At 41.4% G+C, this 15,307-nt stretch overlaps 1 protein-coding gene across 1 annotated transcript in view; it reads left to right on the forward strand.

Annotated features, from left to right (window-relative positions):
* The first annotated feature begins 4,282 nt into the window (after positions 1 to 4,282).
* LOC107382243 (sphingosine kinase 1) overlaps positions 4,283 to 15,307 on the forward strand; it is a 53,426-nt gene continuing 42,401 nt past the window's right edge. Inside the window, exon 1 of the mRNA XM_015954305.3 lies at positions 4,283 to 4,810. Coding sequence (XP_015809791.3) covers positions 4,387 to 4,810 — 424 coding nt within the window. The 5' untranslated portion in view covers positions 4,283 to 4,386. The remainder of the gene's footprint in view (positions 4,811 to 15,307) is intronic.

Here is a 15,307-nt window from a genome sequence, read left to right on the forward strand (position 1 = left end):
GGACAACTTTTACAAAGAAATCCATCATTACCTCTTTGAAAATACACTTTTAGCATAGAGCTGCATGTATATTAGGGCTGAACGATTAACTGCATGTGCAATTAAATTGCGATGTGACAAAAGGAGATTTTCTAATCGCAAAGGCTGCAATTTGGCAGCGAGTGGTTAGCGCAATGCTAATATACGTGGAAAAACCCATAGGAATGCTAATGCTAATATCACCGATTACATTATTACAAATTATGAATTAGAAACGTGCCAAATGATTACATTTGGAGTCTAATAGAAAGTAAAACTACCATCAATCAAATAAGTACAAACAGGTATTTTAGTAAAGCCAGAAAACTTTTAACTCCAGAGTTTTGGCTAGCAGCTATGAGCGTAACTGAACTACGCATGGACAAGACGTCAAAAACTCTAAACACAAAATACTTCAATAAACGGGACACACTTCTTTCCTGCAAATAGAATTTCACAGGTGTTGCTAATACCTATTATCCTTCAAGGGATGTGCTCAAAGAGGAGTTCAACATTATGAATACAACATAGTGTTTTATTTTACAAATACCATTATAAACACAAACTTACGTCTTAAGAAACATTATTTTTATAACGAAACTGCTAAATTCTTTCCAACAGTATAGATGTGTAGTGTTTTTGTCCGAGTGGGCTTGCCGTACTTTGACGTCATCGGCAGTCGAAGGACCCCGAGCCGATTTTGCACCCGAGCAGATCCTGTACCGACACGATACACAAACAGGAAGTGATTGGTAGTCATTCCACTCCAATCCAGTTGGTGGCAGTAATGCACCAAATTATTGTTTGCCAAGTGCCAAAAGACCACTAATAAGAAGAAGAGAAAGCAGAAAAAGAGAGGCGGGAGAATTCGTAACAAACTCGAAGGAGTAGTCAAAACATTAAGCATGAAATGGAGTTATCCTAGTGGCTCCAATAGGAGAAAGAAGCAGCTTGCTTTAAAAAAGCGTTTATCTTCACTTCCGAAAGTGACATTGTTTTTCAATGTAAACATCAAAAGAAAGCAGAAAAGGAAAGACATTGGAAAATGTTTAAAGGGAGGAAAACATGGGCCAAAATGGAAAATAGAAGAAAGAATAAAGAGGAGGACTAATAAAAAGTGAAAAATAACGCATGTCAGAGAAGGGTAGAGTTTCATAAATCCAGTTAACTCATTCACTGCCATTGACGACTAAAGTCGTCATTTTAGATCCAACCGTTCACTGCCAATGACGACTAAAGTCGTCGTTGGTATTTTTTTACTGTTTGAGCATCAGAGCGAGCCCTCGCGCTGAGAGAACAAACATCTCAGCCTTGAAACCGATCTTCATCCGCATACGTCACACGTCACATGATCAGGAAGCAGACCATCCATGTATAAGGAGATCGTTTTGGGCCGTTCCTGTAAAAAAAGTGAGGCGCGAACCGGAAAAGCGTCTGCTGATCACAATTCAACAAAGGATTATGAAAGAACGGATAACGCTCGAAACACACGGATTCTTCCTGATGTAAGAGGTGAGTCTCCGCTTTGTTTTGGCATCGACATAATCCTAGCGCGCAACGTTCTGTGACTCTTAAATAAACAGTAAAAACGGTGAGAAATGCTGGCAGCGAAGGCCGTTAGCGATCAGGAAACGGCTGGCAGTGAATGAGTTAAAGATAAGATTAACGAAAATTTTGTGTAAGGGGGCCCCATGTCTGTGTTCGCCTTGGGCCCCCAAATTGCTAAATCCGCCACTGGTTTTACAACAGTGTAACAGGTAATGATTTGTTATGGTTAGACTTTTATGTTGAAGGGGGTGTTCTTGGTCGGTTGTGTGGCGAGTTCCGGTGCGGTTGTTTAGAAAGAAAAAACAAGTTAGTGTGAATGGAGATTGTTAATGTTTTTCCTGGAGTTAGTCTCTTTCCGGAGTATTTCTCTTATCCGATGGCATCATCTAGTGGCTGACAGGCATATAACACAAATAATTTCTTCTTCCGTTTTTTTTAAGATGGCGACTTCATGTTTCTTGTTTATTTATGTCCTTCCGTAGCCGACAAACAGAGCTAAAACACGTTGTTTTACAAGCATTATTCTCATGTCATGTTGTGTTCTCATATATTTATATTTTAGAGACTTACTTGTCCGTGAAAAGTTAATCAACTCTGCATCAGCCGAGGTTTTCCTTAAATTTGAAGCATTTAAGGGGTAGTTTAACACTACTGGAAAGCTCCGGTGTGCTTCGCAGTGGCGCAGTGGTTAGAGCTGTTGCCTTGCAGCAAGAAGGTCCTGGGTTCGCTTCCTGGTCTGGGATCTTTCTGCATGGAGTTTGCATGTTCTCCCTGTGCATGCGTGGGTTCTCTCCGGGTGCTCCGGCTTCCTCCCACAGTCCAAAAACATGACCGTTAGGTTGATTGGTCTGTCTACATTGTCCCTAGGTGTGTGTGTGGATGATTGTTTGTCCTGTGTGTCTCTGTGTTGCCCTGTGATGGACTGGCTCTCTGTCAAGGGTGTACCCCGCCTGATTGCCCGTTGACCGCTGGAGATAGGCACCAGCCCCCCCTGCGACCCTATATGGACAAGCAGGTTCAGAAAATGGATGAATGGATGGTAAGTTCTGGTCAGCGCTCAGTTTCCTATTACACGGAGCTCTGCGGGGGCGCGCATAGCAAAAATAACATTTTTTTAAAGACGTATTGCTTACATTATGTGAAAGTTCATTGTGAGTCAATCACTTTTACTGATTTCAGAAAAATCATACATAATTACTGAGGGAAAACTCCAGAAACAGACTTTAAGGCATGGGTTGCGGCCAACAATAACCCGGAATAAAGATCCGAAACAGAAAGAACAAGTTGGAGTCATTACAATATCTTCAAAAAATCAACCAACAAGTACAGGTGTAGCGGCACAATCAATTAGTGTAGACTTTTATTTTGACAAACGTAGCAGGGAAATTAACATATTTTGATACACATTCTGATTGGTTAGTGAAAAGCTACAGTAACCCCCATTCTGTAGCCTAAGCAGAAACGCAATGCGGCTGGCTGGACCCTGCTCGCCGCGGGGGTGTTTGTCTCTGCCGTGTGCACCAAACTACTACACCAGATACTGACTGGTTTTCAGAATCGTAATCGTGCTCTCTAATCAGCCACACCTGAGAGAACGATGCCATAAAAGAAGCCTCAAATATCTGCGTTCAGCTCATGGCTGGTAGTGGTAAGGCCAAAAACAAATGTTACGTTATATTTTTTGAGTGTATAAATCAACCCATTAGTTTTATTGCAAACTCTTACTGTTATATCCACTAGAGGGCAGCAAAACATTTATTTTCCACGTTTTCCTAAAACTCCTGAACAGGTTGGTTTAGCTGCAGAGATGTGTCAAGTCAGCATGAAGAAACAAACAATAGACCGGTAAAACAACAGCTATGACCTTCAAAATAAAAGACAAACTCTTTACTGAATCCACAATTGCTGATTTTCATTAGCATGCTACATAAAGGACAAGAAAAAACAAATATGTTGTGGAAAATATACTACATGCTTTTATTCTACTGCTATACTAAACTGGAAAACAGGAATATTTGCTTGAAATACATAGATTTTAACGACTTTCTGTATTTAAGTGATGCTGCAAAAAACTCATACGCAATGAACTAATATCATACAAAATGTTATTATTCTCCTTTTGAAATGTAACTACACTATCCAATATTGAATTACCAAACAGGCAAAGAGCTCACTAAACTCACTTGGGATCTCAGCATCATTATTTCATGAGCTCTAACTACTGCACATATAGGCCACATCTATCCGAGAATAATACAGGCACAAAAACTATAACAAAAGAAATGATAAACCTACAGAAGACAAGGAATGACAGGAAACACCTGGTTTCCTACATAGAATACATTTAGTTTGTATTACTCAATGTTTAGTTTGTTCAGCTATAAATTACTCAGTTACATTTGCGACAGAGGATTTTTTTTAAACAAAGGCGTATATTTGCAAAATAAGATATTCTGCTTGTGTATTCATTTCTTCTCTATTTGTTTTTACATTGCTGTTCATTGTTTTTACTGTAAGTTGACCTTCAGTGTCTTGAAATACGTCTATTATACCACGGATTCAGTTAAAGTTACATAATAAAAACATTCTTTACAGGTAATGTTAAATATGACTGTTTTTAATAAAACGCTGTAAACGTTTAGGTGGGGGGGATGCTTTTATTTTGAAATCCAGCCGGAAAAGGCGTGTCTTAGTGCTGGTATCTTGACAGGTCCGGTCCGAGTGGCTCAGCTGCTCCGCATCGTTCCACAGATGTGAGTGACTGCAGCTTCACGGATCCTCCATCCCTCCCGAGTCTCCGAACTCTGGCGGTCGTTCAGGATGGCTCAGAGGGGAGCTGAGCCCGAGGTCAGAAACGGCGCCGCTCTGGTCACGTTCTACGGAGAATTCACGCTCATTAATAACCGAAAAGTCCGGTGCTCCGTGAACCTGACAGAGGAGGACCTCATTGTTCAGAGGCTCACCTCTGCACCTGTCGGGCGGACCAAGGTGGTTCTGAGTCTGAAGGACTGCGTCGGCTGCCGGGCTTATCCCGGAGACGACAAGGCGAACCGGTGCGCGTACTTTGCAGCCTACTTCTACCCGCTGAGACGCCGCTGGATGTCTCCCGGAAAGTCGCGGCAGAGAGTGGAGCAGTGCTTTCGGCTCTCGGCACACCAGGATCCGCGCGCTGACCTGGAGGAGGCAGAGAAGTGGGCTCGCGCCGTTCTAGAACGCTCTGCCCGGCAACAAGCCCCTAGAGACGGTGAGTGTTGTTGGCAACGAGGAGGAAAACTTCAAAGAAGTTCCGGTTCTAAGTTAATACTTATTTTATTTATACAAGCGTTCCGATGTATTAATGGCAAAGTCCCAACTAGCGTTCCGATGTATTAATGGCAAAGTCCCAACTTTCCTCTTCCGCATATTTCTAATGAATTATGTTTTCATCAATAAATAAAAACATTAATAATATTTACCAGAATCTATTTACTGTGTGGTCACTTTTGACCTGGTATATGTTTTATTTTCTGAACATTTAACTGAAAACTGCCGCATTTGTTTTGGATTTTTTTTAACGATTTGGATTTGATTCTAAATATGTTTTATTTTACAACTGGAGCTCCATACAACAGTGGAGGTTCTAATAATGATAATAATTGCATTAATAATTGGAAACGGGGATTATGAGAGTAAGCATCACATTTAATCAGGCTGGTTTGTTTCAGTCACCAAAAAACGTCCAGTAAGATAATAATCAGCGTCTCTGTCATCCTTTTATTTACCCAACTGAGTAAGTGATTGTTTCACTGACATCACCATTTTCTTGATCCCTGAACAGAAGCAACTTCACACCACTCATCTGTTCAGCATTTATCTCCTCATTGTTCTGCCTGATTAAATCAAACGCCATGACAGACCTGGGAATTCAAACTAAACGTGCTAATGTAATGAAACCTGTAGGCAACAACACAGTGGCACCGTCACTTCCTGTTTGTGTCTATTACTCCTGATTTGTCATTACTTCTCACGTGAATAAAACAGGGCCTCTGGTGTGGCCTAGAGTCACATTCCAGTGTAAAACAAACCTGGATGACATTATAGATGTAGAATAATGCCCTCAGGTGCCGTGGCTCAAGTAGGGAATGCTACAGTATTAGAGTATTCCTAGGCTAACCTTTTCAGTTTATCCTACAGTCTAATTGTTACTCCCAGATATATTTTTGCATTTCTCTTGCAGATGAACTATTTCACACAGCCACGGCATTCCGTAACACTCCATGACCCACTTAGCTTTTCCCATTTGTACAAATGTCTTTTTAGCGAGACTAAAGAAGCTGGATTTCTGCGCTGCCTGTCATTGTCAGAGAGGGAAAGAGGAGACGTTTAGTAACTCTAGACGGTATTGTTTGCCGTGATGCATATCGTGATTTGACTGCTGAAAGTGTAACCTGAAGCTGTGACTGAATAAGTTGCCTGTCTTGGGACGGGAACCTGGACTAAAAGGTCTCCAGTGTTTGCTGTACCTGCCTCTTCATCTCTATGTTTATCTGACTCGGGGCTTTATTTCAGAGGTTAAACAGCTTGTGTGTTTGGCGGTATTTTTATGGTATTTTTAAAAATGTTTTTGCTGTAAAACTTTTCAAGTGTTTCCCTAAACCCGGTTTCACACTGAAATGGCAGCAGAACGTCACTGCTACAAATAGAATCATGGTCTATAGAGTGTTTTGAATCTGCCGCGACAATTTTCTGGCGCGTCCCAGAAGCGGCACGTGCTTCTAAAGATGAGATTGGGTTCTATTTTTGGCGCAAGCTGCTTCTGTGATGCGTCAATTTCTGCAGTTAGCATAGAGCTAGAGAGGAAATCACACACGGTTTCAGTGTAAAATGCCCAGTCTTTTTCAAAAAAAAAAAAAAGTACTGCAGCAATGCAATTTCATATATATGTAGTTTACGTGTGACCCAACGACTTATTTACTCCCAGTATTGTTCAAGAAGTGCCTCGGTGTGTTTTTCATTTGTTTTGTCCTGGCAGTAGAGAGGAAAATCATCAAACAGCGATATCAAACGTGATTTTCTTCTTTTTGGTTTAATGAGGGTTACATAAAAAAATGTGACCTTTGAAGTCTAGAGGGATCTTGTGATCTCACTAGTCAAGCGAGGAGGATGGCAGAAGTCTCGAGGGATTTTGGGATCTCGCCAGCGAAGAGCACAGCAAGAAAGCACGGCCAAGGCTCTCCCGGTGTCAAAAGGACCGCTTTGAAGTTTGTGAGTAAACAGTTTCGTACCGCTGATGCTTCCACTGTGAAACCGAGGGAACTCTACCCATTTCAGCTGATTCAGATTTATCTTGAAGAACTATAATCAATAAGCACTTGTTTTCTTATTGCTGATTATCCTAAAATTTAAGTTTTGAGATGTAGACAAACCGTCGCAGTAGCAAAAGAATTTGGTCCTCAGGTCGAACCAGCCACAGTCCATTGTAGCTTCAGCAGGTCTACCATTGGCCCGGACACTTCTAAGTCTGACCAATCACAGTGCTTTCTGTTTGTAGAGAGAGGTTGGGCAGGCTTATGGTACGTTCAAGTTACCTCAGAAGTCTGAACTTGGAACTGGGAATGACGTTGCACGAGAGTTAACAACGTTCTGGTGACCTTCGTCGGTGAATGTGGGATTCCAATATAGGGCTGAACGATTAATTGCATATGCAGTTAAACTGCGATGTGACAAAAGGAGATTTTCTAATCGCAAAGTCTGCGATTTAACTGGCAGGGAGTGGTTAGCACGATGCTAATATACATGGTAGAACCCATAGGGATGCTAATGCTAATATCGCCGATTACATTCTTACAAATTATGAATTAGCAACGTGCCAAATGATTACATTTGGAGTCTAAAAAATTATAAAAAACTACCATCAATCAAATAAGCACGGACAGGTATTTTAGTGAAGCTAGAAAACTGTAAGAGACTAACTCCACAAAGTTTTTGCTAGCAGCTATGACCGTAACTGAACTACGGAAGCTCTGCATGGACGTCAAAAACTCTAACCACAAAAGACTTAAATAAACGGGACACACTTCTTTCCTACTAATAAATGTTCACAGTTGATGCTAATACCTATGCTCCTTCAAGAGATTGCACCTTCAAATACAAAATTTTGTCTTTACTTGTGAGTGTTTATGTATATGTAGACAAATAAACTTGATATGATATGTAGATATATAAACTTGTTTATCTTCAGTACAAGTTACATAGGTTTTTGTTTTGCTTCCGTTAGTTGAAAAATATGAAAAGCCCCTTGAGAAAATAATCTTGAATAAAATCACAAATTGCAATACTGAAGAAAAAAAATCCCAATTAGATTATTTTCCAAAATCGTTCAGCCCAATTCTAATATGGCAATGACCTTGAAAATACCATACCAAGTTTATTTGTATAGCACATTTAAACACGGCATGAGAGCCGACCAAAGTGCTGAACAAAAACACACAATAAAAAACAATCAAAAATAAAAACAAAATCCATTAAAATAGAGTAATTCAACTTAAAAATAAAAAAAGGAGAAAGAGAATAAGTTAGACAGAATTAAAAGCCAACGAATAAAAGTGAGTTTTTAAACGAGACTTAAATAGGGAAAGAGAGGAAGAGTCTGATCAGGAGGGGCAAGTGGTTCCAGAGCTTCGGTGCACAAACTGAAAAGGCGCGCTCCCCGCGGGATTTACAGCGGGAGCTAGGGACATGGAGGAGGTGCTGGTCGGCTGATCGGAGGGATCTTGTAGGGACATAAGGGTGAATGAGCTCAGACAAGTAGCCAGGTGCTAAGTTATTGAGGAATTTAAACACAAAAACCAGGATCTTAAACTCTATCCAGAGATGGATGGGGAGCCAATGGAGATTTGCTAAAACCGGTGTGATGTGTTCTCGCTGCCTGGTGCCAGTCAAGTATCGAGCTGCTGCGTTCTGCACTAGCCGAAGGCGAGTGAGAGTGGAGGAGGAGATACCATATAGCACTGAGTTAGAGTAGTCGAGACGGGAAGTAATGAAGGCATGGACAACTGAATGGAGATGACTCCTTTTTAAAATGGGCTTAACTTTAGAGAGACGCCATGCTCAGGTGGTAAAAACAGGTCTGAACTACCTGGTTGACATGAATGTCCATTTTTAGTTTAGCATCCATCACAACCCCTAAGTTTGTGACACGGGTTTTCAACCCACTTGTGATAAATGGAAGGGTCATTTGGGGACTTTGAGAAGTCTTAGGGCTGAAAATGATAGCCTCTGTCTTGGCATCGTTCAGCAAAAGAAAGTTTTCTGAGGCTCTTCACATCATCGCAGCATTCAACGAGGGGCTGTAAAACGATTGTTTTGTCGGCTTTCTACAAAACAGATGACTACTAAGTACATATGCATCTCATCTGCTGCTTAGTGTTGCAAGCGCTGCATGGAACATTTAATTTAAACTCACTCTTATAAGCATGTCTTGTAAAATAAACAAATTTCAACTAAAACTTACTGTTGTTGATTAACAGAGAGCTGCCAAATTAGATGTCGATGTCGGAGTTGTAAAATTTTTCCGACTTTCCGAATGGGAGATGCACTCCTGGACAACCCACTCTACCTGAGCTACTGCTGTCCCCTAAATGTATAGGTTAGAAATAATGTGCATGCATTGCCTACCAACTACATTAATCTACATCGCCAGTTGCTATGAGACCATATAGTTATCCAGGAAGTGTGAATTTACCAGCAGCAGCAACAAGGAAAGAGAGCATCAACGGTACATAATAACCTCATTGTTACGATTTTCAGCAGGAGCTTCTGTTCAATGGCTGCCTCAGCGTTCTAGGGCCATGCTCATGTTTATGCATTTGGCAATGGTTTAATCCAAAATGACTAACTCAGACGTAAGGCAGCAAGGTGAGGTGTCTTGCCCAAGGACACAACGGCAGAACGATGATGAATGATCGGTGTTCAAACCGACAACCCTGCGTATTGCTGGGCTTCACGTGATGTTGCATCTGCAGATGGGGGTCTGGAAGTAGCCGGTGCTGCGCAAAATTTTGGTGACTGAGTATTAAAATGACGAAATTATATGTGGTCTATGAATATTACAATCACTCTGATCAGGACAAAGACAAACGTTTTTTTTTTCCCCAAAAAGTCCCAAATGTAGTGCGCCACAAAGGACTTAATAAAAAAAAACGTACTGAAAGAAGGCAGAAGTGGATCAGTAATCTACAGCTTAAAAAGGGAGTTGAAACAGGTGATGCTGGAGTTTACAGCGATCAGTTTCTATCAGGTAAGAGAGATTACTGAGTGTTTTATTAAACAGTTGCGTAGAAACAGCCATAAAAATGAGTTTGATATGGTTTTCATTTGTCCTCGCTGCAAATAACTCTCAGTGTGCTAATGTTTTTAGCAGTTAGCTTAGTGTTGTAACTTGGCGTTTATACCTTACTGAAGTTAAACAAACGTAACAGAAATTTGGATTTAAAAAGGCATAAAATGTTAGTAACAGGTAGATCCTAGCACATAGTGATTGTTAGCATTAGCTATAGCGTTGTTATCTTGAGCTAATTAATTAAAATAGCGCAACTCATTACCGAGCAAAAACAACATGGTCAAGCTTCGCCAGATCACTCAAAGGTTTACCAACCTGAAATAAAACAGCTGTTGGCTTCCAGGCTTGTAAAAGGCTTTCGTTCTATCGTTCTGCTTCCTCTTCAGCACATCCTGAGCTCCTTCAAAGGAATCTCCTACCATCTTTATGCAGATGACATCCAACTGTACATCTCCTTTAAGCCCCATGAGATGTCTAAGCTGCAGCTGTTACTCACCTGCTTAGACTCTATCAAAACCTGGATGGCTGGGAGCTTTCTTCAGCTGAATGAAGATAAGACTGAGATCCTCATCTGTGCCCCAGACAAGCTGGTTCCCAAAGTCAGAGACTCTCTTGGTCTGCTTGCTTCCCACACCAAACCTTCCGTCAGGAATCTTGGTGTGACCTTTGACCCAGCTCTCACCCTGGATTCTCATGTCAGTTCTCTTGTTCGCTCTTCCTTCTTCCATCTCAGGAAGGTTGCTAAGCTGAGTCCCATTCTGTCCTGCTCTGAACTTGAGACCGTTCTCCACACCTTCATCTCCTCACGCTTAGACTACTGTAACTCTCTTTTCACGTGTCTGAGCAGAACCTCCCTGAACCGTCTACAGGTGGTTCAGAATGCCTGTGCTCGGCTTCTGACCAAGTCCTCCAAACACACCCACATCACCCCGCTTCTCCTCCAGCTTCATTGGGTTCATTTCAAGATCCTGGTTCTGGTCTATAGGGCCTTACATGGACAAGCACCATCATACATTGGTGATCTTCTTAGTCCCTACACCCCCAGCAGGTCCCTGAGGTCCAGTGATCAAAGCCTACTGGTTGTGCAGCACCAGGCTAAAGACCAAAGGTGACAGATCATCTGCTGCTGTGGCCCCCAGACTCTGGACCTCTCTCCCCCTGAGCCTGAGATCAGTGGACTCAGTGGTCTCCTTCAAAAAGCAGCTGAAGACTCACCTGTTCAAGCTGGCTTTTGTATGACCTTCTTCACCACTTTCTCTTTATTCTGCTCTCCCCACCTATTCCACCTTCCTCAGGATCCACTGATTTCCCTCTTTCCTATTCTCTCTCTCTTAACATTTTTTCTTTTAAATCGCAATTGCTTATTTTTGCTCATTTTAAATATATTTTTAAACATTTTCTAAATGCTTTTTTTACATTTTTACATTCTTGTATTTTTTTGTTTTTGTGAAGCGCCTCGTGATTTTTATCTTGAGAGGCGCTATAGAAATGATATTTTCTTCCTCTTCCTCTTCCTCTTCGTTTATGGTTATGATGATCGCGTCAGCGCTGGGTCAATCCTCCATGAAAAGTATGAAAAGTCCGACTTTATAAACTAAAGGAATTAGGTGGTTTTTCACAATATCACATCTGTTAAAGCCTTAGTAAAATCACTTTCATCCATCATCGCGCTGTTTTGTTGTGGAGCAAAACACTTCCTGTCCCCCATTTGAGTTTCGCTCGACTGCAGAGTCACATGAGTCACGTGAGTGAAACCCAGCAATAGAAGCTGAGCCACTGCCGCCCCAAAACTTAACCTTGGATTAGAAGTAAACAGCATTCTTTTATTTGGTTTGAATCCACCATGAAATTAAAGAAGGGGGTATTGTGATTTTTTTGTGGGATACCACAAATGCTTTAAAATCGATGGATTTTTTGTGTTACTTTTTAACTACAAGAAACAGCATTTTTTTTAATTAATGTTTTTGAGAAAGAGGGAAATGGAAAGGTCAACTCGTGAGCTAGTCTGACCAGCAGAACACACACGCTTCCAACGGAACATAAACAGTGAACTCGTCGTTTAAAGTATAAATATTTATTTACGCATCACTGTGAACACTTCCTGGGGGAATTGATGCTGTAACTGTTGGTTGAGTGGCTCACAGCTCGTTTGTGACTTTTAAGGGTTAACCCTTTGATGCATTAATTATGAAATCTTCAACCATGATTATTTTAACAATTTTTTTCATTTGTCTTTAGGTGTGAATGAAACAAATTTCAACAAATATTTTTCGCAAAATTTTATAATTTACAAATAATTTATTACATGTCCACCTCAGCGGACAGCGTGCATTCTGATCATGAAATATGGTGGCTTGGCTTACTGAAGTCCAAATGGAGGGGCTCACATGCAATAAAGTCTTCAACAGCTGTGCTTAATAGCAAAAACAAATAAATAACAATTTTGAGTACCTGTCCACTTTAGTGACCGTTATGCACCAAAGGGTTAAATATTTATTAGGAGCTGTGAAACCCTGCAGGTTAGAAAAGGTGTATGGAGCCCAACTAGCATTACAAAATACACCGCCTGGCCAAACAAGAAGTCGCCACCTAAATGTAACTAAGCAAATATGTAGGAGTCTCCTTTTGGATAATTACTGCATGGGCGATTATCTTTCAGCTGGCAACACATTATTTAACCCCAACTGGTGCAATGAACAATAAACAACCATGTGGAACGACACATCTGGTGGTCGTGGAAAAGATGTTAGTCTGTTTTAAAAGGGTCAGATCATTGGCATGCATCAAGCAGAGAAAACATCTAAGTAGATAGCGGAAACGACTACATTTGGGTCAAGAACTGTCCAACGCATTATTAAAAACTGGAAAGACAGTGGGGTCCCATCGTCTTCCAAAAAGAAATGTGGCTGAAAAAAAATTCCCGAACGATCGTGATTGGCAATCACCTAAACGTTTGGTGAAATAACATTGTTGAAAAGCAACAGTGGAACTCGTGGCTGGTTAATAGTGACATTTCTATAGTCTCACACACACATACACACACATAAACACACACACACAATGTAAAGGGAACTCAAGGGACTGAACATCTGCGCAGCCGTAAGAAAACCACTAATCAGTAGAGGTGCCTGAGAACACAGATTCACACCTAAATCGTGATTCTTATTCATAAAGATTCAGAATGGATTCTGTCAGTGAGCGTGAATGCAAACTGCCGTGTTTCTGAGCGTCCCTGAATGCATCATCGCTGGAGCCGGCGCCAGCGGAGCTCCTCGCTCTGTGTGCTCTTACAAGCTGCAATCTGCTGAAATACAACTCATCACTCCTATTGTCCCGTGTTTTGCATTTTTTGAGTCAACTAGTAAGTTTCATGATGTTTTATAATGTTTAAATGGTGTTATCCTGTTTAGTTTGTGTGTTGTTTCGTGCCGACTGCACAATGCACAACTGAGGCGATTTAAATGGCCTGTATTTGATATAGCACCTTCTAGTGTCCTGGAACCCCCCCAAGGCGCTTTACAACACAATCAGTCGTTCACACACACATACACACCCTGATGGTGATGAGCTACTTTATAGCCACAGCGGCCCTGGGTTGCACACTGACAGAGGTGAGCCTGCCGTACACAGGCGCCACCGGTCCCTCCAATCACCACCAGCAGGCAAGGTGGGTTAAGTGTCTTGCCCAAGGACACAGCGACAAACTTGAACCTGCAACCTTCCGATTACAGTGTGAGCACTTAACTCCAGTGCCATCATCGCTCGACGGTTAAGAGTAATTAGTGCCAGCTAGTCTTTGTTCAATGATAAATGTTACTGGTTTATGTGTCTGTGTGTTTGTTAATAAAGATGCTTCACATATTCTGACACATTTTATTCTCTTTTTCCCCACTTCTTCAGACCACACACACATTCTAGTCTACACTCTAGTTGATACCCTTTGTTACTAAGAGAATAAATAGAGAATTGATTCTGAATTGAATCATGACCCTTAGAATTAGAGTATAATTGAGTCATTAGTTGTTGCCACATCCCCACTAAACAGTGAGGCAAACTCAATTTGCTAGGGGGCATAAAGATTGGACTCTGGAGCAATGGAAGCAGGTCATGCGGTCCGATGAGTCCAGATGGACCCTGTTCCAGAGTGATGTTGCATCAGGGTATGAAGAGAGCCAGATGAAGCGATGATGCACCCATCATGTCTATTCAGGGTATCCGCGGGTCCTTAAAAAGTCTTAAATTAGCTTTTCCAAATTTAAGGCCTTAAAAATCCTTAAAAATGACAAATAATCCTTAAATACAGTTTCCAAAGGTCTTAAATTACCAAAGACCCAATAAACAAGATTATTTTATTTCTATGAAATTTTCATGAATTTCTAGTTAGTCTTCAGCATTTTTGTGTGTGATGTTGGCGTAAGCGGAACCGTACACATTCAGTTGCTTGTGAAAGGGGGCTATTTTTAGATGAGCACATTAGCTGGTTAAGCTAGTGGGAGCTTGCGCCATGGGGAAGTGCAAGTTCGATGGTAACTGGGTGGCTAATCCCATGTTCGCGACACGGTTAGCACCGGTTCCAGGCAATAGCTGGAAAATAAAGCTTAAATTTAATTATAAAAATAGCTCAAATTTGGTCTAAGTGGCCTTAAAAAAGGTCTTAAAAAGTCTTACATTTGGCTCCCTTAAACCTGCAGATACCCTGCTATTGCTTATTGTACAAGCCTGTGAGGGCAGTATCATGATCTGGGGTTGCTGTAGTTGGTCAGGTCTAGGTTCAGCAACAGGATGTGCTCCAAGAATGAGGTCAGCTGACTACCTGAATATACTGAATGACCAGGTCATTCCATCTTCGCTGATGGTACGGGCTTATTCCAAAATGACAATGTTAGGATTCATCGGGCTCAAATAGTGAAAGAGTGGTTCAGGGAGCATGAGACATCATTTTCACACATGGATTGGCCACCACAGAGTCCAGACCTTAACCCCATTGAGAATCTGTGGGATGTGCTGGAGAAGGCTTTGTGGAGCGGCCAGACTCTACCATCATCTATGTAAGATCTTGTTGAAACACTGGATGGGAATAAATCTTGTGATGTTGCAGATGCTTATCAGAACAACTCCACAGCGAATGAGTGTCGTAATCAAAGCTAAAGGCGGTCCAATGAAATATTAGTGTGTGATTTAGTTTTTTGGTGGTAAGTTGTTTTTTTTAATCCAGAAAGCTTATTAATGGAAGTGTGTGTCCAAAAGTGGGTGAAAAGGTCAAAAGCAGAACATGTCAGACTGAAACAGACATTTTGAATTGAAATAAAAGACCCAGAGGAGACGTTGTCACTCCGCTGTGTTGAGCAGCTTTTCTCCTCCTCCTGTAGCTCTGAGATGCTGTGATGAGGATTGATCTTTGGGTGTGTGCGCGTATGTTTA

This window comes from Nothobranchius furzeri, chromosome 7 (genome assembly GCF_043380555.1).
Source record: "Nothobranchius furzeri strain GRZ-AD chromosome 7, NfurGRZ-RIMD1, whole genome shotgun sequence".
In the NCBI taxonomy this organism is placed as follows: domain Eukaryota; kingdom Metazoa; phylum Chordata; class Actinopteri; order Cyprinodontiformes; family Nothobranchiidae; genus Nothobranchius; species Nothobranchius furzeri.